This window comes from Rhincodon typus, chromosome 1, assembly GCF_021869965.1.
Source record: "Rhincodon typus isolate 14 chromosome 1, sRhiTyp1.1, whole genome shotgun sequence".
In the NCBI taxonomy this organism is placed as follows: domain Eukaryota; kingdom Metazoa; phylum Chordata; class Chondrichthyes; order Orectolobiformes; family Rhincodontidae; genus Rhincodon; species Rhincodon typus.
The window spans coordinates 63,024,727-63,052,387 of NC_063332.1; the positions used below are offsets into that span (position 1 = coordinate 63,024,727).

Consider the following 27,661-nt stretch of genomic DNA (forward strand, 5'->3'; position numbering starts at 1 on the left):
CGGTGACGTTCTGAGGAAGGGTCACCGGACCCGAAACGTTAACTCTGTTTTCTCCTCCTCAGATGCTGCCAGACCTGCTGAGCTTTGCCAGCAACTTTGTTTTTGCTCCTGATTTACAGCATCCGCAGTTCTTTTTGGTTTTTATTCTGAATTACTAGCCCAATGATTCACCTGCCTTCCCTGAATTAATAACGGGATGGACTCATGCTGTCATCACTGATATTCACCTCATGGTGGGAAACAGACTCATCATGCAGGAAGCTAAAGAAGAGGTCAAACCCATGTGGGGTTGCCTATGGGCTCCCAAGGATTCCCTCGTTCAAAAGCATTTAGTGCCTGATCGAGCGGCCCCACATTGGGAAGGGCAGGACGTATGGATAGTCAACCACCTGTGTCCCTTGGCGATTCTGGGTCTCTGCTGGATGCAGTACACGCAGCAATCAGTAACCAGCTCATTGGCACTGCTGAGCAAGTAGGATTTGGTGGTAAGCAGCAGCTATGTGTGTGGGGGACTGTGGCAGCTGGGGTCCTATCCCAGGGATGTTGAACTGCTGTCCATTGAAGAGCTTGACTGACACTTAAATCAGCTGGGTCTTCCCTAAAAGAGGCAACACAGAACTCTCAGTGGCTCTCCAGCCTCCACTAAATATTATCATTTCATCTTCTTTGAGGGATGCTATTGAATGGAAATCGCTTCTTTTCTGTTTCCTGACATGGGTTAAATTTACAATGTATATTATTGCTTATTATGACACATAGCTGAAAAAGTCCAAGTATGATAAAAATGTATCAGGAGGATGAACTGCTTTAAATAGCCTTCTCACAGACATTTGTTATGGCATTCAGCAAGCTCTTAAATCCACTTAGAACAGCGTCCTTGTTTTTCACATCAAGCATATAGCTCTATGGTTCAAGTTGTATTTATGCTTCAAAGAAAATTCAGTCCATCGACATAGTGCCCACTAGGATATCGGGCAGCCTTTAGTAGAACTCTGAACGTTTACCTCCGAAAAGAAATTCAAGTCAATATACCAGCTTTTCTTGCCAGCTTTTCAACCATTTACAAAATGCTGCTTTGTAAAAGTTCACAGACAATTTTCTCTAACCACCTGACATTGAAATGCATATTGCCCTGTGGGAGTCTTGGAAACCTTGGCTCAGACTGTAAGCATGGCTCATTCCATGCTCAGAGTTCAATACAGGTCCTTTATGATGCCAGTTGGTTCTGCTTTTGGAAACTAGCAATGCTAATGATAAAAATATTTGAAACACATTAACTAACAATAAAAATCACAGGCTCAAGTTTGCATTTACTCTTAGCAACCAGATTATTCCAAATTCTGCCCATAATTAGAAATACTATAGAATGTGCATTTTTTAAAAAAAAAGTTAAATTTATCAGATTTTGCTGGAAAAATTCAATGCATTTATATTTCATTGGTGTCTTCCTTATCTTTGCTAAATGCATCAGAATCAATGACTAGAATAACTAATTAATATGGTATCAGATAAAAGCTACTCTTTTTAGTGTACAATATAGCATCCATACTTTTGGGATCGGCATGTTAATATTGTTTTTAAAACGTGTCCTAAATATTACTTTATAATATATTAAATCTATTGGCTGAATATACTGATTTATATTAGGATATCTGCATGTAAAATCAGTGGGACATGTCTTGAACTTTTGACAAGAGCACATTTGGAAGCAAAGGACAATGGCTACAGAAGCTAAAATATTGAATTTGTGAAGATTCAAGCTGTTTAATGGAGACATTGAGTCTATAAAGCTTTTAAGGACAGAATTTGCATGACCGAACGTGTGGGTGTAAACTATACTTGAGTTTAACTAACAGATACTTAGAGGGAAATTGAGATGGGGGCAAGAGCCCTCTCTCTTTCTCTGAATTCACTCCTATTAAAGGTTGAGTGTTGAAAATCCAAAAGAGGACATCATTACTGCAAGCTGAAATTTCTTAAGGGGAGAACTCTCAATCAACTCCACAGATTTCTAATTTCCCCTGAAGACAAACAATTACAATAGTTAAAAGAAAACTCACAGACCAGCAGCTACTGTGGAAAACGACCCTGTAAAAAACCTTCAGGCAAGTCATGAATACTTTTACAAAGCCAAGTTTTAAAACTTGATACTTTCCCGGGTTCTAACATATTTTTGCACCCTGGAGGAATTGTGCCTGTTATGTTTTGCATTAGTGGGTAGTTGGATATGATTTTCTGTTTTAAAATATTTTGGTTACAATGTCTGCATTTTTATTTCGAAAACTTATTCAAACAAAACTCTAATTGTTAATCTAAGGAACCTGGTTGACATATTTATCGCATCAAGTTATAGACAGCGAAGTTTTTACCTATTAAATTGGCAAAGTCACCTCCGTTTTGAATTCAAACTCTGTTCTCACCAGCGCAAGAATGAAGAGAAAATACGAATCAGTTCGTGTCTCTTGACTTGATCGTAATAGATATTTGGGCGGTTTTGGATGGCATTCAATCACAGGCAAAGGGGATAATTGGAAGTAGGAACCAAATTAATCCCGAGGCATAATTTAAAATAGCGGTAAAGTATTTTTGCGCTATAAACAGTCTCATACTAACTAAAATGTCCACTTTCGAGGCTTGTGCTTTTTCAGGAAAGAGCAAAGTCAACACACAATACCTCTTCTTCCTCAGGCAGTTCAGGAAATTCAGCATGTCCCTAAGGTCCCTCACCAACTTCTACAGATGCACCATTGAAAGCACACTGTCCGGGTGCACAACGGCCTAGTATGGCAACTGCTCAGCCCAGGACCAGAAGAAACTGCAGAAGGTGGTGTGCACAGCCCAGACCATCACGGAAGCCAACCTCCCAACCATGGACTCCATTTATATGGCTTGCTGCTGCGGAAAGGCTGCTAACATCATCAAAAACCCATGGCACCTTGGTAATGATCTCCTACAACGTCTTCTGTCCAGCAGAAGATACAGAAGCCTGAACATACACACTAGCAGGTTCAGGAACAGCTTCTTTCTGGCCATTATCAAACTGTTGAATGGACTCCAGCCTCAAATAATGTCAGCTGCAATGTAACTTGTATGTCTCAAAGTCTTTTTGATCTGTACATCCTTTGCTTGCTGTTATCTGCCTGTACCGCTCATAAACAAAACTTTTCACTGTATTTTGATGCACGTGACAATAAAATCTATCAAATCACCTGGAACACAATTCGAATGGATTATCAACTAATGAATTGAAAAATATGGCAAAGCTGTTGAAGATAGAATTTCAACTAAAGGCTAAAGAATTTCAAAACCTAATGGCCAGTGAATTGGAGGAGCCAGACGTAAGGCTAGAACCCGAAACAGATAAAACACGTTTCAAAAAAACAGTAGTTGTAACTGAAGAGGGCCAGAGATACAACCAAGAAAAGACCACAAGTTTATGACAGCGTGTGGAGCTGGAGGAACACAGCAGGCCAGGCAGCATCAGTGGAGTAGGAAAGCTGACATTTCGGTCATCTTCAGATGACTATTTCTGAAGAAAGGTCCCGATCCGAAACGTCAACTTTCCTGTTCCTCTGATGCTGCCTGGCCTGCTGTGTTCCTCCAGCTCCACTCTGTGTTATCTCGGACTTCAGCATCGGCAGTTCTTACTAGTTCAAGGTTTATGACAGGCTTTATGAAGAGACTTCCACAAATTAAGAAATCAGAAACTGACATTTATACTTGTCAAGCCTCCACAAGAAGGTGATGCAGTTCTATAAAATAAGCCACACGTGCAATACAGTGGGGAAGCCTTAACCTATGATAAGATAGATTTCCATACCAACTTTTGAAGGGCTGTTTAACAGAGATTTGATAGATTTTATGGCATTGCTGCTGAAAACCAGTAAGTCTTCACTACTATGGATACAGACCCACCGTCCCCAGAGGTCATTTCCCCGAGATTCATTTCTGCCAAGATAGTGGAGGAAACGTTAACTCTGTCCGTCATTCGTTTTACTAGCAGAAATCCAGATGGACCAGGGCACCAAAACTTTCCAGAATATAATGAGTAATGAGTCTACCACCCACTGACACAAGGTACCATCAGGCCTTCAAGACAATGGTCAAGGCATAATGCCATGAGTACCCCATGACTTGGTCAAGCAGCAAATTTCCCTTGTTTGTGACTCCGGTTCACCCAATGATACCATCGGCATTAGTCTGTTAGAATTAGTTTGTTAAGATGACATAAGAGATCCATTGAAACTATTTAAGGAAAGGCTCTTAGAGCAAAGAGCAAATCTGTTACAATAAATTAAATCTTCGTATTCTGGAAGTGGGTCACCATAGCCTGCAACATGATCCATATGCAGTGTAAAAATTTTACAATTAGTCATCAAAGGGTGGGTAGCCAAATAAGCCACCAAGACAATAACACGTGTGTTATTGTTACTATCTTTATGTGATGAATTACTTAAAGCCCATTCAGTGGCCCATAAAGGATAGCAAAGAAGGTTGGTAATGAGAGTTCCAGAATCACAGAAGTGACAGAATTATTGCGGTGCAGAAGGAGGCCATTTGGCCCATCATGCCTGCAGAAGTTCTATTACCTGGTCCTGCTCTGTCATCTAGTGCCAATCTCTTGCCTTTTCCCTGTAACCCTGCACACTATTTCTATTTAGAGAAACATCCAATGACCTTTTGAATACCTCAGCTGAACCTGCCTCCATCACATTTCTACGTAGTTTAAACTGGTATCTTAACAACTCGCTGAGAGAGTTCATTTACTGATCACTTTAAATCGACACCCCCTTATTTTTGTTTCCTTTACAAGTGGGATAGGCTTCACCCTCTCTACCTTGTCCAACCCACTCATGACTTTGAACACCTCAATCAGATCTTGTCTCAACCTTCAGGGAGAACTGTCCCAACACCTTCAAATCAATTCGCATAGCTGAAGCTTCTCATACCTGGAGATTTTCTAGTATGTCGTTTCTGAATTAGTTGACTGGTACCCCAGACTGCAGAGAAAACAGCAGGCTGTGTCACACTGACATGCTGAAACAGTACCACTGCTGGGAGGAAGATAAACAAGTGCAGGATTGCCAGGCAGTAGAAACAGTGGAAGAAAAAAGGAGTTAGTCATAGTCATTGAGTCATAGAGACCTACAGCACAGAAAAAAGGCCCTTCAGCCCACTGCACTCTTGCCAGCCAAAAACAAGGACCTAATTATTCTAATCCCATTTTTTAGCACTTGCCTTGTACGTTTTGGCGTCACAAGTGCATATCTAAATATTATGGAGGTTTATATCTCTACTATCTTCACAGGTGGTAAGTTCCAGATTCCCACCACCCTCTGGGTGAAAAGTTTTTTCTCACGTCTCCTCTAAAACTTCTTCCCTTACCTTAAATCTATGGCCCCAGCCACTGATATGTGATATGATGTGCTGGATTTCGAAGGGTTTGCTTTTAAATAAATGTGTCAATCCTCATCTGTTCTTCCCTCATGATCTGCTGTAAATACAGTATTTTTTTTAACCTTCAACAGAGCATACAAGACATGAGTAATGTACTACTTAAATATTCAATAGATGTTTATTACAGCTCCTGGTATCTGACTATAGATTACAATCACAGTCTCTGCTGTGTCTGGTCTCATACTGAGCAATTCAGTTGCAAAATTTGGCCCGTTTTCCTCAGCATATCATGTTGCAAGTGGTTCTAGTAAGATGGAGACTGAGACTTTTATACCAGGAGGTCACATGCTATGATATAGTGATGATGTAATGAACGTGTCTCTTAAAGGTATATTCAATATGCTGCCCGGCCTGCTGTGTTCCTCCAACTCCGCACTGAGTACCCACTTCTGAAGAAGGGTCCCAACCCGAAACGTCAGCTTTCCTGCTCCTCTGATGCTGCCTGGCCTGCTGTGTTCCTCCAGCTCTACACGGTGTTATCTCTATTTTCAATACAAGCTGTGTGACACAGTACAACAGAGGGAGGCTTGCACAATTCCCAACTTGAACCCCCTACTATTTGGTTAGTTAACACCAAACTATTAATGGGAGTAGACACAATGTCATACTTCACATAAATATAGAGAAGTCCTCTCTCATAAAACAGCATCCTATCACCTAGATCCTGAGAAATAGCCTGAGGTGAAAACAGAAATCCAATACATGCTATAAAACAAATTGACTGAATTAGTCATACAGCTGGAGCTACCAACTCACGGGCAAAAGCCCAAGTCTGATGGTTACAGTTAATGCCATAACCAGGTGGAATCCTACCCAATTCCTCACCTGCACGATTGTACTAACAAGTTAGAAAGTGTTATTTTTATAACAAAACTTTATAGGCTAAGGGGCTACTGGCAGGTTCTTTTGAAACCCGGGTTATAAGAGACATTGGTCTCAATCACCCCAGACAGCTTTTTTTCCAATGATGAGTTATACCATCGAGATTAAAAAATGCTTAGGCCACTTTTCATAGGCTGATGAACAATATAGTAGTGGAGGTCCTTAGCTATGTAAACTCCTGCTGGCAGGCCTGGATAGGTAGGTATGGGGGCTGCACTCCATTGCTTTGGTGCAGCAAAGGCTGCAGACCTCAATGTATGGGGCAGGCTCTCCTCAATTGCTATTGGCCAGGCCGTAAAAGCTCATTTTTGGAGAAGTTGTAGACAAGGTGCCTCCATCTTTAAATGCCCTTTGCCTCACTCGCCTGCCACGTTGTCATGGCACCCAATTTGCTACCCAACCTCAAGAGTCCGCCCAAAATCTTGAACTGAATAGCGAGATCGCCCTTTAGCCGTTAATGCCCACACAGGGTCGTTAATACCCACAGTTCAGGGCCGTTAATACCCACACAGGGCCGTGGGCTGTTAATACCCACAGCTCAGGGCCGTTAATACCCACACAGGGCTGTCTGCCATTATTACCTACAGTCGGATATTAATGCCCAGACAGCTCAGAGCCATTAATACCCACACATTACAAGGTCTTTAAAATCCACACAGCTCAGAGCTGCTGACCTGCAGCTGAACTTGACAGCAGGGTTCGGAAAGTGAGAGGAAAATTTAAGTCCTATGTGTAACGGCTCAACCCTTGCTACGGCTAACATCAGAGATGGAAAGTTATAGATGAGTAATATCATCCATAATCTTATCTTCCATCTTCCGACCAAAAATAAACACAACACAAGAACTCACTCTAAATTAGGCCCATTTCATCTCCAAGAGAGCTTCCCTTGACACAGAGACACTAAACAGGTGTCCTAACTATTAAATAGCTAAAAAGAAAAATACAAATCTTTCTCTGGATAGATTAGAGCCTCCGGTTCTCCTTTTGTGAATGGCCTTCCAGTATTTTCAGCATTCGAAGGGAACACGTACTGGACTTTCCAGTCACAAACAGATACTAGACTTGTCTTTGTTTGCTTAATAGGTTACTAATGCTTTACACAACAGCTGTGAATTGTGAATTAAGTACTTGGATGAGCTGTGCCTGTTTATGCAACCGCACCTTGAATTCTGCAGCAAGGCTGTTGAAACAAATTTTACAAAGTAAATTAATCACATTTGCAAATGTGATTTTTCAACATAATTGAAACATTAAATTATAGTTAACACAATATTTGAAGTTTGATTGGCTTCAATCCGCAAGTGATTATGTTGAACAATCCAAAGCAAATCTACCATGTCTTTATAGGAATGGGAGCATACAAACCATTGAGCCCATTCCACCATTCAACGAGATTATGGATGATCTGGGGCCTAACTCTATATACCTGCCTTTGGTCCATATCCCTGAATGCCTTTGCTTAACAAAAGTTTAAAATTAACAACTGATCCAGCATCCACTGCTGTTTGTGGAAGTGAACTCTAAACATCTACCACACTTTGTGTGTAGAAGTGCTTCCTAACATCTCTCCTGAACTGTCTGGTCTTAATGTTTTGGCTATGTCCTCTGGTTCTAAGACCCCCAATCAACAGAAATAGTTTATCTTTATCTACCCTGTCTTTTCTGTAAATATTTGAAGACTTTAATCAGAACAGCCCTTAATCTTCTAAATTCTAGATCAAACAGGCCTAATTTGTGTAATCTGTCCCCTTAACTTAACTCAACTCCTGAAGTCTGAGTATCATTCTTGTAAGCTTACGTTGTACTCCCTCCCCAGATCTACTGTCAGTAGTGCAAGTGGAGCCTAACCAGGGTTTTGTATAACTGCAGCCTAACTTCCACATCCTTATAATCCAGTCCTCCAGATATGAAGGCCACCTGTTTGTGTCATTTTAAAGGTCAATGCACCTAAACCCCCACACCCCCCAGGTCTCTTTAAGCATTCAGTAAAAAATAAATGATCTACCTTTTTTCAGTTCAAAATGGATAATCTTCACTTGCTTATATTGAACTCCATCTGCCAGTTTTGATCATTCACTCAGTATATCAACATCCCTACTATCCAAGTTGTTAATAAATAATGTGAACAATTGGAGGCCCTAACTCAGATCCCTGTAGGACACCACTGGTTACATTTGAGTACCTACCCATATCCCTACTTTCTGTCACCTGCCACTCAAATCAATTTCCCTTCAAGTCCATGGGCTTCTACCTCAGTTAACAATCTCTTATGTGGGACTTCATCAAATACCTCTGGAAGTCCTATAAACAACATCAAGAAACATTCCCCTGCCCACTACCTGAGTCACTTCAAATAATTCAATGAGGTTTGTCAGGTGTGGCTTCCTTGTCATGAATCCATGTTGGTTCTCCCTGATTAACAGAAAATTTGAAGTGTCCAGTTACCCCCATCCTGGATCACAACTCCAATAATTTCCCTACCACGGATATTAGGCTAACCAGTCTGTAATTTCCTGGTTTTCCCCTCCACGCTTCTTAAAATGCAGAGCGACATGCCCAATTTTCTAATCCAGAGGGACAATTCTTGTATCTAGGGAAATCTGAAAGATTATAGTTAGGGCACTGCACGTGCTCCTTTACATCCTTTAACACTTTTGGATGGAAACAATCAGGTCCTAGGGATTTGTCACTCTTTCATTGTGTTAATTTCCTCGTTACTGATGTTCTACTTACGTTAATTTTATTCAGTTCCTGTTCCCGATCCACTATTAATTTCCTTGGGACATCCGGCAAGCTATCCTCCTTTTCTACTGCCAATACTGAGGCACAGGAATTAGTCAACAAGTCTGCCATTTCCCCATAGTCCTTGACAGTATTCCCACTTTCAGCCTTGAATTGCTCCGCACCACCCACTTTTCTCTACATTTAACTATAACATTTCTTCTTATTGATTTTCATGTCCTTTGCAAGTTGCCTTTCCTAATCCCTTTTAGTAGTTCTAATCAGCAGCTTTGTAGACCTTTGGTCTTTGTAACCTCTCCATTCAGCATGATCTTTGCTGTTTTTTGGCATTTCTCTCAGCCCTTTCTTAGCTTTATTCTGTCCCTTGTCTCTTTAGTTGTCCATGGTTGTTTCTTCTGTGAAGTGAAGCTTTTCCCTCTCAGGGGTATAAACTGGTTTTGTATTGTGTTCAATGTTTTCTTATTACTAAAATATATTTTTTCCATTTAAAAAAATTATTTACATACACAGTTACTGAAGCATTTCTGCACAGTCTTTGCACATGAATAACAAACAAACATTGGAATTTGGCATTCCCTGCGGTTGCAAAAAAAAAATGGCATTTCTTACATACACAAGACTACATTTACGTACATTTGAGGCACCGAGAGTGTAATTGATAACTGAACGGACCCCCATTGTACTTTGGCAGACTTACTTTGCAACAGCACATTCAGAAGGAGATGTGTGACCATCTCTTCTCCCCGGCAGCTACCTTGAGGGCAGTGTGCAGTGTGCAGTGTGCAGTGGTAGAGGGAGTCTGGGTGTACAATCTCCAGTGTTTTCAGTTGTTTTACCTGTTAGCAGATTTTCCCCGTTTGCTGTGGACATTCTCTGTCTCATCCCATTAAGGTCGGCCTTACCTAAATCTAAACCTCATAGCTAGTACATGCTTATGGCTTTCAAATGCTACATTGAACTCAATCATTTTATGATCATTATTTGATAACTGTTCAAAAATATTTAGGTTACTAATTAAATTGAACTTATTAGTCATGATTAAATCCAATGCTGCTTGTCCCATTGTTGTTTCCAGGACTTATTGCTGTAGGAAACTATCCTAGACAAACTCCAGAAATTCACCATCTTTCTGACAGGTACTTAAAATCCCTCATTAATATTACTTTCGCTTTGCTAGACCGTTGCCTAATTTCTGCATTCATACAATCTAATGCTTTAGAGCTGCTACCAGGTGTCTATATAAGACACTTATTACAGGTTTAGATCCTTTACTGTACCTCAGTTCCACCCATACAGTATGAATGGTACTGGATGCTTTCCCTCATTTTATCCTCCCTAACCACTGAAGTCATTTTGTTTCTAAACAGTAAGGCTACTTCATCTCCTCGGCCATTTTCCCTATCCTCCCTTTATGCCTTGTGAACGGGTATATTTAGTTCCAGTCCCAACCATCCTGCAGCCATATCTCAGTAATAGATACTATGTTATAATCTCCAATTTGAATTCATGCGCGCAGCTACTTAATTTATTCCTTATTCTGTGCATTTGTATATAGGACTCTTATTCGGGCCATAAATTCTAACCTGTCCCTCAGCACTGATGCTTTATTTACCTGTTTATTACTTCTCTCTTCTGGTTTAATCAATACGCTTCTTATAGTTTTGCCATTACCTATCATATCTAAAATAAGATTGATTTGACTTTCTTTTTTACTCTTTGTCCTGTTACTTGATTTTTAAACTGCATTGACTTCCTCATACCTCCCCTCATTTATTAGTTTAGAGTCCTTGTGACCACCCTGTTTAGTCTTTCTCCTTATCTCAGCAGACATTACCTGCAGCATAATTTTACATAAAGCAAACTACTAGAACTCCTTCTGTAAAAGCATTTTATTTTATTCACGAGACGTGGGTTTTGCTGGCTGGGTCAGCATTTATTGCCCATCTCTAGTTGCCCTTTGGAAGGTGGCTGTGAGCTGCCTTCGTGAATCGTTGTAGTCCATTCAGTGCCGATAGACCCAGAGTGCCATTAGGCAGGAGTTCCAGAATTTTGACCCAGTGGCACCAAAGGTATGGCAATATATTTCCAAGTTAGGAAGGTAAGTGGCTTGGAGAGGATCTTGAAGGTGGCTGCCCTTGTCCTTCTAGATGGCAGCGGTTGTGAGTTTGGAAAGAGCTGTTGCAAGATCTTTGGTGAATTTCTGCAGTGCATCTTGTAGATAGTACAATCTGCTGCTACCGAGTGTTGGTGGTGAGGGAGTGGATGTTTCTGGATATGGTACCAATCAAGCGGGCTGCTTTGGCCTGGATGGCGTCAAGCTTCTTGAGTGCTGTTGGAGCTGCACTCATCCAGGCAAGTGGGGAGTATTCCATCACACTCCTGACTTATATGCCTTGTAGACGGTGTACAGGCTTTGGGGAGTCAGTCAGGAGATATGTTACTCGCTACTGGACACCTGGTCACTGAACTACCTTCGTAGCCAAAGCATTTATATGGCTTGTCCACTTCAGTTTCTGGCTAATGGTAATCTCAAGAATATTGATAATGGGGGAATTTGGTGAGGCAAATGTCATTGAACATCAAGGGGTGCACTTAGATACTCTCTTGTTGAGATGGTCTTTGTCTAACAGCGTGTGGCACGAATGTTCCTTGCCACTTGTCAGCCCTAACCTGGATCATTGATCAGGTTTTGCTGGATTTGAACATGGACTGCTTCAGTATCTGAGGAGTTGCGAACAGCGCTGAGCATTGTGCAATCGTCAGTGAACATTACCACTTCTGACCTTATGATGGAGGAAAGGTCATTGATGAAGCAGCTGAAGATAGTTAGGCCAAAGGCACTACCCTGAGGAACTCCTCAGGCATGTCCTGGAGCTGAGGTGACCGAATTACAGAATTATAACTTGGTGGAAGACGACCATTCAGCTATCATGCCTGCACTGGCTCGATTATCTAGTCTGGCTCCATTATTTAAAATGTCCTCCGATTTCCCCACATCTCTGCACACCATCACTATCCAAAAGAAAAAAATCCAATGCCATCATGAGTGCTTCAATTGAACATGCCTTCACGACATTTCCAGGCAGTGCAACCCACACGCAAACAACTGTGTGAAAAAGATTTTCTCACATTACCCTTGCTTTGTTTGTACATCACTTTAAATCTATGCCCTCTTGTTTTTGCTCATTTTATAAAGGGGAAACAGCTTCGCCAAACCTACTCTGTCCAGCCCGCTCATGATTTTGAAAATCTCAACCAGATGTCCTTTCAGCCTTTTTTCCTCAAGGCAGAACAGTCCCAACCTCTTCAATCTATCTTCATAGGTGATGTTTCTCTCACATGGAAACATTCCAGTAAATCGCTGTGTCTGAGCCAAGTTCAGCCCCCTTCTATGCTATGCCCCAAATAATAAAGCCAAGAACACTATGTTTATTAAGTGCTCCCTCCATCTGTCCTGCCAACTTCAATGATCTGTGCACTATACACTCAGGTCCCTCTGTCATGCAGGATCTATAGACCACCGTATCAAATATTCAACAAGGCACTGCTAGAAGGGGAATTATTTAATTCATTTATTATGCCCATTAATTCCAACCAAAACCTGTAAAGGGGTTTAAACTCTCCTTGTTTATAAGTCATAAAGTTGATTCAGGGAAACATCAGAATTACAACATATTGGGCTGATTTTATTAGGACCTCTGTTTACATTTTTGCAAATCAGCCAAACTATCATTGGATCATAAAAAAAACACAGTAAAGAGTAAGACAATTTGTTCTAATATGTCTGTGCCTGCTCTTTACTGTATCAATCCAAAACAAATCTCACTGTCTCATGTCCTCCCCATTGCTTTGTATCTTGCAATACGTCAAATATTTATTCAACTTTCCTTTAAAGGACATAATAGTCTTCACTCCAGCCACTTCCTGTAATTCTAAGAAAATCTTACGTTAAGAAATTCTCTTCATTCTGGTGTAATTACATTAATTCCCACTGTTAGTGAATCCTTTGGCTGTAGCGATTGATTTATTAAAACTCTCGATCGCGTTAAAAGCTTAAACTTAGTCGGACTCCTATGGAGTAGTGGATACAGTCCTAACATTTCAATTCTCTCTTCATAACAACAGTTTCCTGACACTAGGAATAACCCATCTCAAGTCAAGTATTTTTTATAATGGAGTGCCCACAAAATGCATGTCGGATTCCGTGAATACTGGGGCATTGTAGAAACATTTGTATTTTCCGCTGTTATTCATAAACCATAAATTGAGCCTGATCCTTCCAATGTCTTTAACTATTTTTACCGTGCATATTTAGGATATCATTTATTTGAATTCTCTGATGTCTGCTTCCCCACACTTTTCAGTGTTTTGCCACTCACAAGGCTGGATATGTTGATGCAGCAGTGTCCCTGCCCCTCTGGTGATAAATTCAGGAATGCTCTAAGTCATGACTTCTTCCCCCGTCTGGAGAGAGTGTCCCAAATTTGACAACTACCTGCTGCTCAAATGGTCAGGGGAACTCCAAAGCCTACATCTGATGTTTGTCCCAGACTTGATCACCCCACATTTATCCACCGGAAAGGCACTTGCCGTCAATCTACATATTCCACTAAGGCCTATGTATTCCCCTTAAATTTTTCACGGGTTCTTCCTATTTTTGGCAACTTCCTTTCCTGTCTCAGCGAACTTTGACATTGTTATGATTAAATTATCCATCTATTTCAACAAAGTGGTACCCAGCACTGACCCTGCCAGGTATCCTCAACAGGTTGGCAGGGTAATGAAGAAGGCATTATGCCTGCCTTTATTGGTGAGCGCACTGAGTGTAAGTGTTATGATGTCACGTAGCGGCCATAGAGGACATTGGTTAGACCACGTTTGGAATACTGCATTCAGACTCCCTGCTATCAGAAAGATGTTGCGAAACTTGAAAGGATGGAGAAAAGATTTACAAGGATGTTGCCAGGGTTGGAGGGTTGAGCTATAGGGAGAGGCTGTTAGGCTGGAGCTATTTTCCCTGGAGCATGAGAGGCTGGAGTCGGGGTGGGGGGGGGGGGGGGGCGGGGGGTTGACCTCATAGATGTTCACATAATTATGCAGGGCATGGATAGGATGAATAACCAAAGTCTTTTCCCAAGGCGGGAGACCAAAATTAGAGGGCATAGGTTTAAGGTCAGAGGGGGAAAGATTTAAAAGGGACCTCAAGGGCAACTTTTTCATGTCGACGATGGTGCGTAGGAATGAGCTGTCAGAGGAAGTGTGGAGGCTGGTACAATTACAACATTTAATAAGCATCCGGATAGGTACATAAACAGGAAGGGTTTGAAAGGATATGGGCCAAATGCAGGCAAATGGAACTAGATTAATTTAGAATATCTGGTAGGCAAAGATGAGTTGGACCGAAGGGTCTATTTCTGTGCTGTACAACTCTATGACTCTAATTCAAACAATACAATTAATCCCAATTCTTTGTTTCCTATCCGTGAAGCAATTTTTCTTTTTACATTTTTAGATATCTAACAATTTTCACGAAAACCTGACTATCCATATCATTCTAAATTAATTAACTTGCAAAAGCTATCCAACAGTTAATTTCTTTTAACAAAAAGTGACTTGTATAAATTTCAATGATCTGAGAAAATCTGCCCATAATATTGCATTATATCTCATTCATTATTTACACCTTTGCTACTGTACGTGACAAGCTGGCATGAGAATAGCTTTCATCCCCTGAGCTTCTAACTTCAACTTTGCGAAAATAGGAAAATGTTGTTTTAAACTGATGAAAAAGTTACGTATTCACGTCCTATTAAGGTCCAAGTTGGCATTCAATACACCATATTACATTATATCCTCTAGTCCTGTCTGACTTATACATGTCTTTAATATAATTTATTTTAAGTTCAGGGTTTTGAATTTCGGGTTAGTAAAATATGGGTTTTCTATGTATCTGAAATTAATAATTAACTGACTGGTATTTCTGGAGCCATGGTTTTTGTGTCTGTAAACAGATAATGAGGGCTACACTGGTACCGTAATATGTTTATACTTAATTTACATTATTACCAGTTAGCAGTGTGAACCATCGTACTTTAAGGTATGGTAGAAATTCCTCGACTTAGGGAGTTTATTTTTTAAGCATAAGAAAAACGCTCAAAGCTCAGAGCTAGAGATTTTTGTTTTCAGTTTTACTGTGTTTTGGGCAGCTGAGTTTGTTTCAACACAAGACGTATGATCGCTATACCTGAAGCAGAGGTTTCAGTCTATGAGTTACCTTAAACCTATAGAGCTGTTACAGAAAGGAATTCTGAAGTCAGTATTGTTCAAGGGTCACTGTTGGCAACTGTACAAGGGACTTTTTTTTTTAAATTGTAAAGGACTGTCTTGTGATTCATGAGATTAGACCTTAACTGTGTTTAAAACTCTGAATTTGTGTTATAAGTAGATCATTGGTTTAATCTACTTCATCTTCCTTTCTTCTGCTTTATTGTTAAAACTAAATCTGCAACATTGCATGCTTCAGTTTTAGTGGGAGACCACCATGTTAAAGCCAAAACAAAATATGACATAGCAAGCCAGAATTCAGTCTGTAATCTGACTAGTTCAGTAACATTGGATTATAACAATGGAAAATGTATGTATAAGAAAATGGCAAAGATTAATTATAAAAAAGCCTTTGAGAAGAAACATTTATTTCAAATCAAACAGATTTCACGTAATAATGTGTACAAACATTGTCAATTTTTTTTAAAAGAAGACAATATGTAACCTAGTGTTTATGGCCCTTGACTAGCAAACTAAAAGTCACCAACTCAAATCTAATTTAGGCCAATTTTAAAACTGTATTCAATCATTTCCAGATGGCACCAGAAAGATAATGAATAAATTATGCTAGTTGTTTGTATGGTATCTACCGAAATTTGGAAGAAACGACGCAACTCAAGCAAAATAAGATTTGTTTGGTTTACATTGCTTAAAATTACTGCTTTGTTGGCCGAAACATGACTGCTTTGGCAGAAAAATGACTGGCCACCACAACAGACTGGGCCATATAAACTCAGAGCCGGACAGAACAACAGAGCTTCAATGGAGACTACACAACACTGAAGATGTCACCTAGGAGGGAGACGAAACATTTGCATGAGAACCAGTCAGCTCAATAAACCAACCAACAACTCCAATGGCTAACATTATTACTATCCAAATCACCACAACTTTTATTTAACAAAATATTTATAAGTTAATTGTTTAGGTCTTCTGACCTCTCATTACCCATGTGATGGACTAAATTTGCATAGTTTGCAGAATCTATATTACTCTAAACTTCACATTCCCAATTCACACTCAACAAACCACAAATCAAAAAACTGAAAAAGAGAGCACAACGTTGAATTCAAGAATCTCGTTTATCTTCTTTTGACTTTTTTTATAAAGATCACAAATAAACTTGTGTAATTTGTTGAGTTAACGAGATGAAATAGCGATCTGTCAATCAAGAAACACTTCCAGGCACAACAATTAATGGGCTCTAAATAATTTCACAATCTATTTCCAACACGTGCATACAGAAAGCTTGTGAGCAGTGATTTTCCTGGGACAGCCTGAGATAGTTTTGAAACATTACAGTTACATTGCATACTGGATATACTAGCACAGTGATTACATTACTGGAATTGGAATGTAGAGGACAGGGACAGGATTTTGCAAATTGGGTCAGAACCCCAAGAAGGGGAGGAATAAGTGTCCCAGCACCAACTCCTGTTGAAAGCAATCATCCATCTTGGATTTTGTCCCAATTAGTCAAATTTTGGTCAGAGGACAAGTTCTTAAAACTTGAGATCCGATGAGGCTTTTAGGATGCAGCTAAGGTTATTTAGGAAATTAATGAGAGTGTTAAAAGGATTGACTATATACATAAAGCAAACTGTATAAATTTCTACAGGCACATAATAAATTAACAAAATTAAACATGGGTACCTAAGAAGTGGAGACAGAAGAAATTATAATGGCAAATAAGAAGATAGCCGAGACATTAAACAGTACTTTGCACGTGTGTTCATGTTAAAGGGCATAAAAACAGCCCAGAAATAAAGGGTCTTATGAGATTGAGGAATTTGGAGAAATAAGCATAAATAAAAATTACTAGAAAAGCTAAAAAAAAAATAATAAATACCTTGGGCAGGATGACTCACATGCTAGGGTTTTAAAACAGATAGCTGTAAAAATAAGGGATACATTGGTGATCATCTTCCAGAATTTCCCTTAATGGTAAAATGCTCCCTGTCAATTAGAAAGTGGAAAACATAACTCCACCACACAAAAAGGAGTGAGACACACAACTGGGGCTTTTTTGGCCAATTAGCCTGGCATCAGTAGTAGGGAAAGTCAGTTTTTATATTATTGTATATATGGTAAAAAGGCATTGAGAAAATCGTAATATGATTGAGCAACATCAACGCAAATTTATGAAAGGGAAGTCATGCCTGACAAATCTGTTTGAATTTTTGAGATTGTAACTAACACGACAAATGGAAGAACCAGTGAAAATAAAGCATTTGGAGTTTCAAAAGCATTCAGTTCAGTAAGGAACAATGCAGAAGGTTCTTACACAAAATTAAGACGACAGAATTTAGGGCAATACAGCAGCTTGACTTGAAGTTTGGTTAATGGATAGTGTAAGAGAATGCAAACAAACATGTCATTTAAGTTAGACATTTTCTAACCAGTGAGATACCATAACAATCAGTGTGTGGGCATCAGTTATCATAGAATCCCTACAGTATGGAAGCAGGCCATTCGGCCCAATGGGTCCACACAAACCCTATGAAGAGCTACCCACCCCTGTAACCTTGCATTTCCCATGGTCAATTCACCTAACCTGCACATCTTTGGACTATAGGAGGAAACAGTAACACCAGGCGGAAACCCACGCAGACATGGGGAGAACATGCAAACTCCAAACAGAGAGTTACCCAAGGCTGGAATCAAACCCGTGTCCCTGGCACTCTGAGGCAGTGGTGCTAACCACTGAGTCACCATGCTGCCTTTTACAACTTCAATCAATTACTTAGATAATGGGACTGAATACAACTTATCAAAGACTGTCGATGATACAAAGTTAGGTAGTCAAGTAAACTCAGGAGTGAATGTGTTGAGGATGTGAAGGAATGTGGACAGGTTAAGTGAGCAAGCAAGGACATGGCAGATAAAATATGGTGGGAAGAAATGTGAAGTTATTCACTTTAATAGGAAAAATAGAATTGTAGTTTTTTTTTTAAAATGATGATATTCTGGAAATATAGATATTCAGAGGAATCTGACAGATCTTGTCCAGGGCCATTGAAAATTTGCATGCAGATACTCCAATAAGAAAGGAAATAAGTATGTTAGATAGTATTATAAAAGGATTATGGTACAAGAATGGTACTATAATTATATCAGGTGTTGATGACAGCTCAATTCAAGTACTGTGTGGCGCTCAGGTCGAGTTATTAAAGTAAAAGATATATTTGCCATTGAGGAAATACAACAAAGCTCAACTAAACAGATATCTAAGACGTGGTACGTCCTATAAGTAGAAAGTGAAAAGATGAAGCCTTGTTAGTGCTTTGAAGAATGAGAGGCAATCTCATTGAAACATGTCACATTATGAGGGGGCATGGCACAGTACTTTTCACTGTATTTCAGCACATGTGACAACACTCAAATCAAATCCTAGATATTAAAATTTTTTCCTGGTCAATGTATCTAGAACTAAAGATCACAGGACTGAGATGATTGGCTTTTAACAAATTTTCAATATAAGCTGAAAGTGACAGCCCTTGACACCTCGGCCACATTTGACTAAATGTGGCATCAAGAAGCCCTAGCAAAAGTGAAGTCAATGAGAGTCAGTGTGGAGACTGTCCAACGGTTGGAGTCATACCTAATGCATTGGGAGATAGTTGTAGTTCATAGAACGATAGAATCCCCACACTTGCACATCCTCGAACTGTGGGAGGATATTGGAGAATCCTGCAGAAACCCATGCAGACACAGGGAGAACATGCAAACTCCACACAGTCACCAAGCCTGGAATCAAACTCCAGCCCCTGGCACTGTGAGGAAATGTTAACCACTGTGACCCCTAAAAAAAAGGCTTGTTGTTTGACATGTGTCATCTCAGCTCCAGGACATCTCTGTAGGATCACAGCATCCCTATTGTGGAAACAGGCTATTTGGCCCAACAAGTCCACACCAACGCTCCAAACAGCATCCCTAACCTTTCCCTGTAACCCTGCAATTCCCATAGCTAACACATTTAACCTACTCATCCCTCAACACTATGGGCAATTTAGCATGGCCAATCCACCTAGCCTGCACATCTTTGGACTGTGGGAGGAAACTGGAGCACTCCACAGAAACCCATGTGGACACTGGGAGAACGTGCAAACTCCACACAGACAGTCGCCCAAGGGTGGAATCGAACCAGAGTCCCTGGCTTTGTGAGGTAGCAGTGTTAACTACTGAGCCATCATGCCACCCACTAAGGAGTTCTTCAGCGTAGTGTCCAAAGCCCAAGCAACTTCTCCTGCTTCATTAATGGCCTTCCCTTCATCATAAGATCAGAAGTACAGATGTTCGCTGATGATTGCAAAATGTTCAGCAATGTCTGTGACTCCTACGATACTGAAACAGTCCATGTTCAAATGCAACAAGATCTGGACAATAATCAGGCTTGGAGTGAAATGTGGCAAGTAATAGTCACACCAGACAAATGCCAGGCAATGAACATTACCAATACGAGATAATCTAACCATCATCCTTTGACATTCAACAGCATCGCTAAATCCCCTCACTACCAACTTCCTGGGAGTTACCATTGATGAGTAACTGAAATGGACGAGCTATATGGATATATATGCAGGGGAGGTCAAGGGTAACAGATATATGAAACATCACTTGCACGTTTCCCTCCAAGCCACTTACAATCCTGACATAGATATAATTGCTGTTCCTTCACTGTGGTTGGGTCAAAATCCTGGAATTCCCTCTTTAACAACAATATGGTAATAACAAATGGATATGTGGACTGCAATAGTTCAAGGAAGCAGCTCACCGCTACCTTCTCAAGAGCAATTAGGGATGGACAATAAATGCTGGTCCTGCCAGCAATGCACACATCTCACTAGTCAATAAAAAAAAACCCTGTCTTACTTTGTGCCAGGAGGTATGACTCCAATGTAGGCTTTCCACCTAATTCCCAACGGCTTCACTTTGCTAGAGTTCCTTGATGTCACACTTTGTCATATGCTGCCTCAACTCTCATCAGACTGGACGAAAGCTGTAATCAAGTCTGGCACTGAGTGGCCTAGTGAAACCCAAATCAATGATTATTGGCAAGCATGGTTGGTGACACAGTCTGTTATTCTATCAGAGATAGTGTTCATCCAGCCCTGCACCTTGTTGTCTCTGTTATTCTATCTGATGGTTTTGAGTAGTGATGGGGCAGTAATTGCCTAGAGTTGATTTGTCCTGGGTTTTTGGGCAAGACAAACCTGGGCAATTTTCAACACCATCAGGTAGATGCTAACGTTTTGGCTATGTTGGAATAGCTTGGCTCGGGTGCAGATAGTTTTGAGGCACAGACCTTTAGTACAATAGCAAGATGCTGTCAGGGTTCAAAGGCATTGTTGTAACCAGTGCCTTCAGTGATTTTTTTAATCATGTGGAGAGAACTGAATACTGGTATCTGTGATACTGGACGAACTCAGGAGGTCAAGATGGACCTCTTCTGACTGAGGATGGCTGCAAGACTTTTCAGACTTGTATTTCACATCATATTTCATCAGTATTATCACTGAAAATACGTATTCCTATGCAAAAATAAAACTGATGTTTGGTGCTGTTAAAAGCCTATTTTGTTTTCAAATTAGCCTCGGCAGGCCTGAAATATGCGCCAGTTGTTTCAACTGGTAACGATGACTGTGCTAGTGCCATGGTGTACAACATACAGTGCATGAAAATAGCAATATAGCAAGGCGTCACTATCATGACAATACTTCCAGAATTTCTAGAAATGTTCTGCTTGGATGGGACACTCCTACATTTAAAAAAAAAACTCCAACTCTATTTCAAAAAGAACAACGACATATGTCAAGTGGTGACCTCATCAGCTGGAGAATGAATGATGACTGAAATATTGCCAGGTTAGCAAACAGGATGATCAAAGCATCAAACATTATGCATGAACCAAACTGAAAATCTTCTAAAAATATGATCTCCCCTGCAATGATCTTTATTGGGGCTCGCTTTCAACAGAACACGAGGAACATTTCCAACTTTGCAATATTTTAAAAATTCTCATTGACAAGCTTATAATCAGAAAGGCAAGCAGACCCAAATAGAGCTTCAGACAACAGCAGGACTGGGCACTGGATGGACGAGGAACATGCGAAGCACAACTAAGTCTAAAATCAACATTTGACACGAATGTCCTTCCCAGTGGCTGGGTGAACTGAGATTTGCTCTGTTCTGGAAAGATGCTGTGCGCCTAGGGGGTTACAGCAACGAGAGGTTTATAAACTTCTCCAGAAAATACATGCGGGTGCAAGCAGTGGCGAGGATTCAGTGGAGATACCCGCACACGTTCCCCCACATCACCCCCTCTCACACACACACACACACACACACACACACAGAGAGGAACCGCTTTTCAAAGCAGCCGAAAGACGGTCAAGCAGCTGGGAGGTGGATAAGCCCGGCGCTAGAGGAAAACAGAGAGTTTACCCGGGGCACTCAGGGGTCCTTAAGGAGCTGGTGGATCTCGACCGCGGTTTCATGACGATATGGCTCATGGTGATCCGTTCGGGATCGCCAGACTCGATCACAACTCTTCCTCTAGATCGGATTTCCTCTTCCCGAATACGGTGTGGGGCAGACGGCAGTAACCTCCCTCTCTCCCTCCCCCACCGCCCCCCTCCTTTCCTCTGAGCTCTTTCTTCACCGAATTACTCAAGCATCAACTGTTCGGAAGTGACACCTCCTGCCCCTGGCACGGCCAGTTGTCCTGCTCTCTCTGAGCCCGGACCGCCCGCCCTGGGACAGCGGCTTTCCCGGGTACATACACATACACACACACAACACATACAGAGGCACAAAGAGACAGAGAGAGACAGACAGACACACACACACACACACAGAGACAGAGAGAGACAGACAGACACACACACACACACAGAGACAGAGAGAGACAGACAGACACACACACACACACAGACACAGAGACAGACAGACATACACAGACAGACAGACATACACACACACAGACAGACATACACACACACAGACAGACATACACACAGAGACAGACAGACATACACACACACACACATACACACAGAGACAGACAGACATACACACACACACACATACACACAGAGACAGACAGACATACACACACACACACATACACACAGAGACAGACAGACATACACACACACACACACATACACACAGAGACAGACAGACATACACACACACACATACACACAGAGAAGCCAAGCCTGTCTCTCCCCCAGGGGCGGTAGGGCCGCACATGTCCCCGGAACTCCTCCCTTCCCACCGGCGGGCGGATAGAGGGTGTTGGGTAGGATAGGGTGTTGGGTGGCGTGGTGTAAGGTGGGGGTCCCCGAGCAAGGCGGATCACACCCTCCTCCCTCGGTGGGGGCTGGCTAGGGAAGGCTATGCAGCTGCCCTGAGGCAATGTGCTATGCCTCCCCCTCAGCTTCCAACCCATTTCTTCCCCACCCCCATTTAAACTGGGGTAGAGAGGGACGGGGTGCTGCTCAGGGCAGCAGCAGCAGTTTTCCCTCCCCCCGCAGCCTGTCCCCTAACAGCAGCCAGGCCTTCAGTGAGAGAGAGAGAGCGAGAACCTGCATTGCCAGTGGTCCCGGGACAGCCCTGGGGATAAATCCCTCACCCAGCCAGGCCCACTCTCACACAGGACCGCAGTGGTCACTTGTTGCCTTCCCTTGTGTTGGAGTACTTTTGCTCTGCAGCTCAATCACCAACGACGTGAGTTTTCTAAACTCCTTCAAGTTTATCCCAAACTCGCTGCATATATAACCCTGGCGTCCCACCTCTTCTTTTCCCGGGACGTGGATCCGGCCTGCAGCCACCCGGTAGCCATCCCTACGGCCACAACCGATAGAGCTCAGTCCACGTGGAGTCGCCCTGCGCCGCCAGACTTCACCTCAGCTTGAGACACTGGTTCCTATCGTCAGCCCAACGCCATGGCCCCGATATTTCCGCCTGCGGTAGGCGCAGCATTTTAACAGTCCGGTTTCTCACGCTGACATGAACCAGAGTTCAGCAAAATATCCATGTCTTAATTCTACTCGCTTTTCTCTTGTTACTTAATTTTCACTGTTGTTTCTGGTAAAAAGCAAAGTGTAGACTAGCAGTGCTGCATGAATGCAAATACTTCTACATTTCTTTTGCAGGATTTGACAGTTTTCTCTCTTCTGAGCATTTCCATATGCCTGTTTTTCTCCGTGATCTAACTTAACTAATTAGTCTAGAATGAAAATGACACGAGCAACAAAAGTCTTAAATTAAGGTCGCTCGCTGCTTTATGGGGTCACGTTTGATGAATGGGACAAACTCCACTGTTGCACTGAATATAAGAATCTACATAATTGTTTAAAAACTAGGCTTTTTTCCGAAAAAGAGCTGACATCACAACTGCACGTTTTGTTAATTTAACCTTCAAAACATATTTCACTTTATACATTGAATATACTGCACATAAACAGATCGTGCAGCACAACTAATGTGTGTTAGTTGTTCGACTCCACAAAGTGTCCTCTCGTTCCATTTAGCTAGCAGGAACTACAGATGCTGGAGTCAGAGATAACGCAGTGTGGAGCTGGAGAAACACAGCAGGTCGGGCAGCATCGGCGAAGCAAGAAAGCTGACGTTTCGGGTCGGAACCCTTCTTCAGAAGAGTCTCTCATTCCATTTGCCTGGTGTCAGTCTTTCAGCCCTTTTGTTTTCTCATGTTCATACTATTATGTGAAATGGGGAGAAAAACAGGCATATGGAAATGCACAGAGGAGAGAAAACTGTCAAATGCTGCAAAAGAAATGTAGAAGTATTTGCATTCATGCAGCACTGCTAGTCTACACTTTGCTTTTTACCAGAAAGAACAAAGTGAAAATTAAGTAACAAGAGAAAAGCAAGTAGAATTAAGACATGAATATTTTCAGAACTCTGAACTTGAGGTATCTTTTCCACCGGCATCCAGACTCATCCATAATTAGGAAAGTAACTGAGCTTTAGGTGCCTGCAAGATCTATCATCAACCACAAACATCGTGCAATCAAGTAGCCCGCTTGATTGGCACCACATCCACAAATATCCACTCCCTCCATCACCGACGCTCAGTAGCAGAAGCGTGCACTATCTACAAGATGCACTGCAGAAATTCACTAAAGATCATCAGAGAGCAACTTCCATCGAGAAGGACGACGACAGCAGATACATGGGAACACTACCACTTCCAAGCCACTCACCGTTATAACCAGGAAATATATCGCTGTTCCTTCACTGTTGTTGGGTCAAAATCCTGGAATTCCCTCCCTAATAGCCTTGTGGGTCAACCCACAGCAGGTGGACTACAGTGGTTCAAGAAGGCAGCTCACCATCACCTACTCAAGGTCAACTAGGGCTGGACAATAAATGCTGGCCAGTCAGCAGACGCCCACATCCCACAAATTAATGAAATGAAAAAAACATGAAATTTACATGCAGTTGGACAGGCAAGGACTGATTATGGATAGTCAGCATGGTTTTGTGGGAGGGATGTCATGTCTCAGAAACGTGATAAAGTTTTTTTGAGGAAGTAACCAAAAAAATTGATGAGGGTAGAGCAATAGACATTGTTTACTTTTACTTTAGTAAAGCCTTTGATAAGGTTCTGCATGGTAGACTAATTAGTAAAGTTAGATCATGGATTCAGGGTGAGCTTGCCAGTTGGATGCAAAATTGGCTTTACAGTAGGAGATAGAGAATGATGGTGGAGGGGTTATAGGGTCCTGATCCGAAACGTCAACTTTCCTGCTCCTCTGATGCTGCTTGGCCTGCTGTGTTCCTTCAGCTCCACACTGTTATTTATGATGGTGGAGGGTTGTTTTTGGACAGGAGGCCTGTGACTAGTGATGTTCCACAGGGATCAGTGCTGGACCCACTTTTGTTTATCATTTATATAAATGGTTCAGATGAGAACATAAGAGGTATGGTTAGTACGTTTGCGGATGACACCAAAATTGGTAGTGTAGTGGACAATGAAGAAGATTAACTAAGATTACAAAGAGACCTTGATCAATTGGGTCAACAGGCTGAGGAATGGCAGATGGAGTTTAATTTGGGTAAATGCAAGGTATTTCATTTTGGCAAAACAAACAAGGACAGGACTTATACAATTAATGGTAGGTCCTTGGGTAGTGTTATAGAACAGGGAGACCTCGGGGTTCAGGCACAAAATTCTTCAAAACTTGTGTCACAGACAGACAGGGTTGTAAAGAAGGCATTTAGGAGGTTTGCCATCATTGCTCAGACCATTGAGTATATGAGTAAAGAAGTCATGTTGAAGTTTTACAGGACATTGGTGAGGCCTCTTCTGGAATAATGTGTCCAGTTCTGGTCGTCCTGTTGTAAGAAGGATATTAGTAAACTGGAGATAGTTCAGGAAAGATTTACATGGATGTTGCTGGGAATGGAGTGTTTGAGTTATAAAAATAGGCTGGATCGACTGTGACTTTTTTCACTGAAGCATCGGAGGTTGAGGGGTGACGTTATGGAGGTTTATAAAAATCATGAGGGGCAATGGTAAGGAGAATAGGAAAGGACTTTTTCCTAGGGTGGGTGGGTGGGTTCAAAACTAGGAGACATTTTTAAGGTGAGAAGAGAAGGATTTAAAAAGGTCATGAGGGAGTAACTTTTTTTACACAGAGAGTGGTTAGTGTGTGGAATGAACTGCCAGCGGAAGTGGTGGGTGCAGGTACAGTTACAATGTTCAAAAGACATTTGGATAAGTAAATGAATAGGAAAGATTTGGAGGGATATGGCCCAAACACAGGCAGGTGGGACTAGTTCAGTTTGGGAACATGGTTGATATGGATTAGTTAGACCGATGAGTCTGTTTCCATGCTGTATGACACTATGATGTCACTTCTTCTTGATCTTTCACATCATTAAACCCACCATCCAAATTAATTTCTGTCCACAAGGCTAGGCACACAACTGATTTCAATGAGATTTAGAAGATGCTTAGATGTAACTACAAATCGGCAAATTGAAGAAAACAATGGTTGCATTATTAAACTACATTCTCACGCATTTATCCTTGAACCAGTAAGACAGAAACAGATTATCTGGTCAGATTATCATATTACTGTTACCGAGGTTTGCTGTGTGCAAACTGGCTGCTTTTTCCTACACACAACTGTGATCTCACTTCAAAATGAAAGCACTTCATTATCTATAAAGTACTTTGGAAAATTTCAAAGTTGGTTGGTGCTATCTTCTTTTTTTCCCGATTAGAAAAACTTTGGATTGTACCTCAACTCCATTTGCCTTTGATCTCCTTTCTTTGATATCTAACAAAATATATCAATTGCAGTTAACTCCCCCAAGTGATCCAATTCTGATTTTAAATTTGTGCTTTCTTGTTCTGGACTCCCAAATGATAGAAAGTAATTAGAGGTGATTTAGTCAGTGCCCCAAATCTGACACAATTTCAAGGTACCGTGGTGGGACGGTGGCCCAGTGGTCAGCACTGCTGCCTCACAGCGCCAGGGACCTGGGCTCGATTCCACCCTCGGGTGACTGTCTGTGTGGAGTTTGCACATTCTCCTCATGTCTGCGTGGGTTTCGTCTGGGTGCTCCAGTTTCCTCCCACAGTCCAAAGATGTGCAGATTAGGTGGATTGGTCATGCTAAATTGCCCACAGTGTCCAGGGGTGTGTAATTTAGGTGGATTAGACATGGGAACGGGTGGAGGGATGGGTCTGGGTGGGATGCTCTTCAGAGGGGCGCTGTAGACTTGTTGGGCCAAATGGCCTGTTCCCACATTATAGGGATTCTATGATTTAAACAGAAATGACACACCAGAACAGGGGGCTGAGCACCAAACTAAATTTGACCTCAACATTTAAGGAAGCTGCAGGCACCAATCAGTACCCTAACAAATTTCAGTCAGTGCAAAGGCCCACAGGTAATTCAAGAAGTGAGGAATGTGGTGAGTAGAGGCAAAAAGCAGTTTTGCCAAAGCTCCCAGTCATTTTGTGGACATGCAGGTTTTGGACTGGGCTGGACAAAGTCAGTAGTCACATGACACCAGGTTATAGTCCAACAGGTTTATTTGAAATCAGGTTTATTTTGCTTCTTCATCAGTTGAAGCTCCCCAGTCATTTGGGGAAGCCATGAAAACACTCCCACTCCTCTGGCTCCAGAAAACCTATGCTCTCTCATTTTGGACTCCCTTATCCTGAGGAAAAGCCTTTGTCTATTCACCTTATCTATGCCCCTCCTGATTT

At 41.6% G+C, this 27,661-nt stretch overlaps 1 protein-coding gene across 5 annotated transcripts in view; it reads right to left on the bottom strand.

Annotated features, from left to right (window-relative positions):
- Positions 1 to 27,661, bottom strand: part of LOC109920608 (cAMP-specific 3',5'-cyclic phosphodiesterase 4D-like) — a 997,263-nt gene that overhangs the window by 146,322 nt on the left and 823,280 nt on the right. The window contains exon 1 of one of the 5 annotated variants that reach the window (XM_048595720.1): positions 23,205 to 23,522. The exons of 3 other annotated variants lie outside the window; for them this stretch is intronic. In XM_048595720.1, the coding sequence (XP_048451677.1) occupies positions 23,205 to 23,254 (50 nt within the window). In that variant the 5' untranslated portion in view covers positions 23,255 to 23,522. Of the gene's footprint in view, positions 1 to 21,852; positions 21,996 to 23,204; positions 23,523 to 27,661 lie in introns of those variants that run through there. One more of the 5 variants, XM_048595713.1, reaches the window with a different exon arrangement.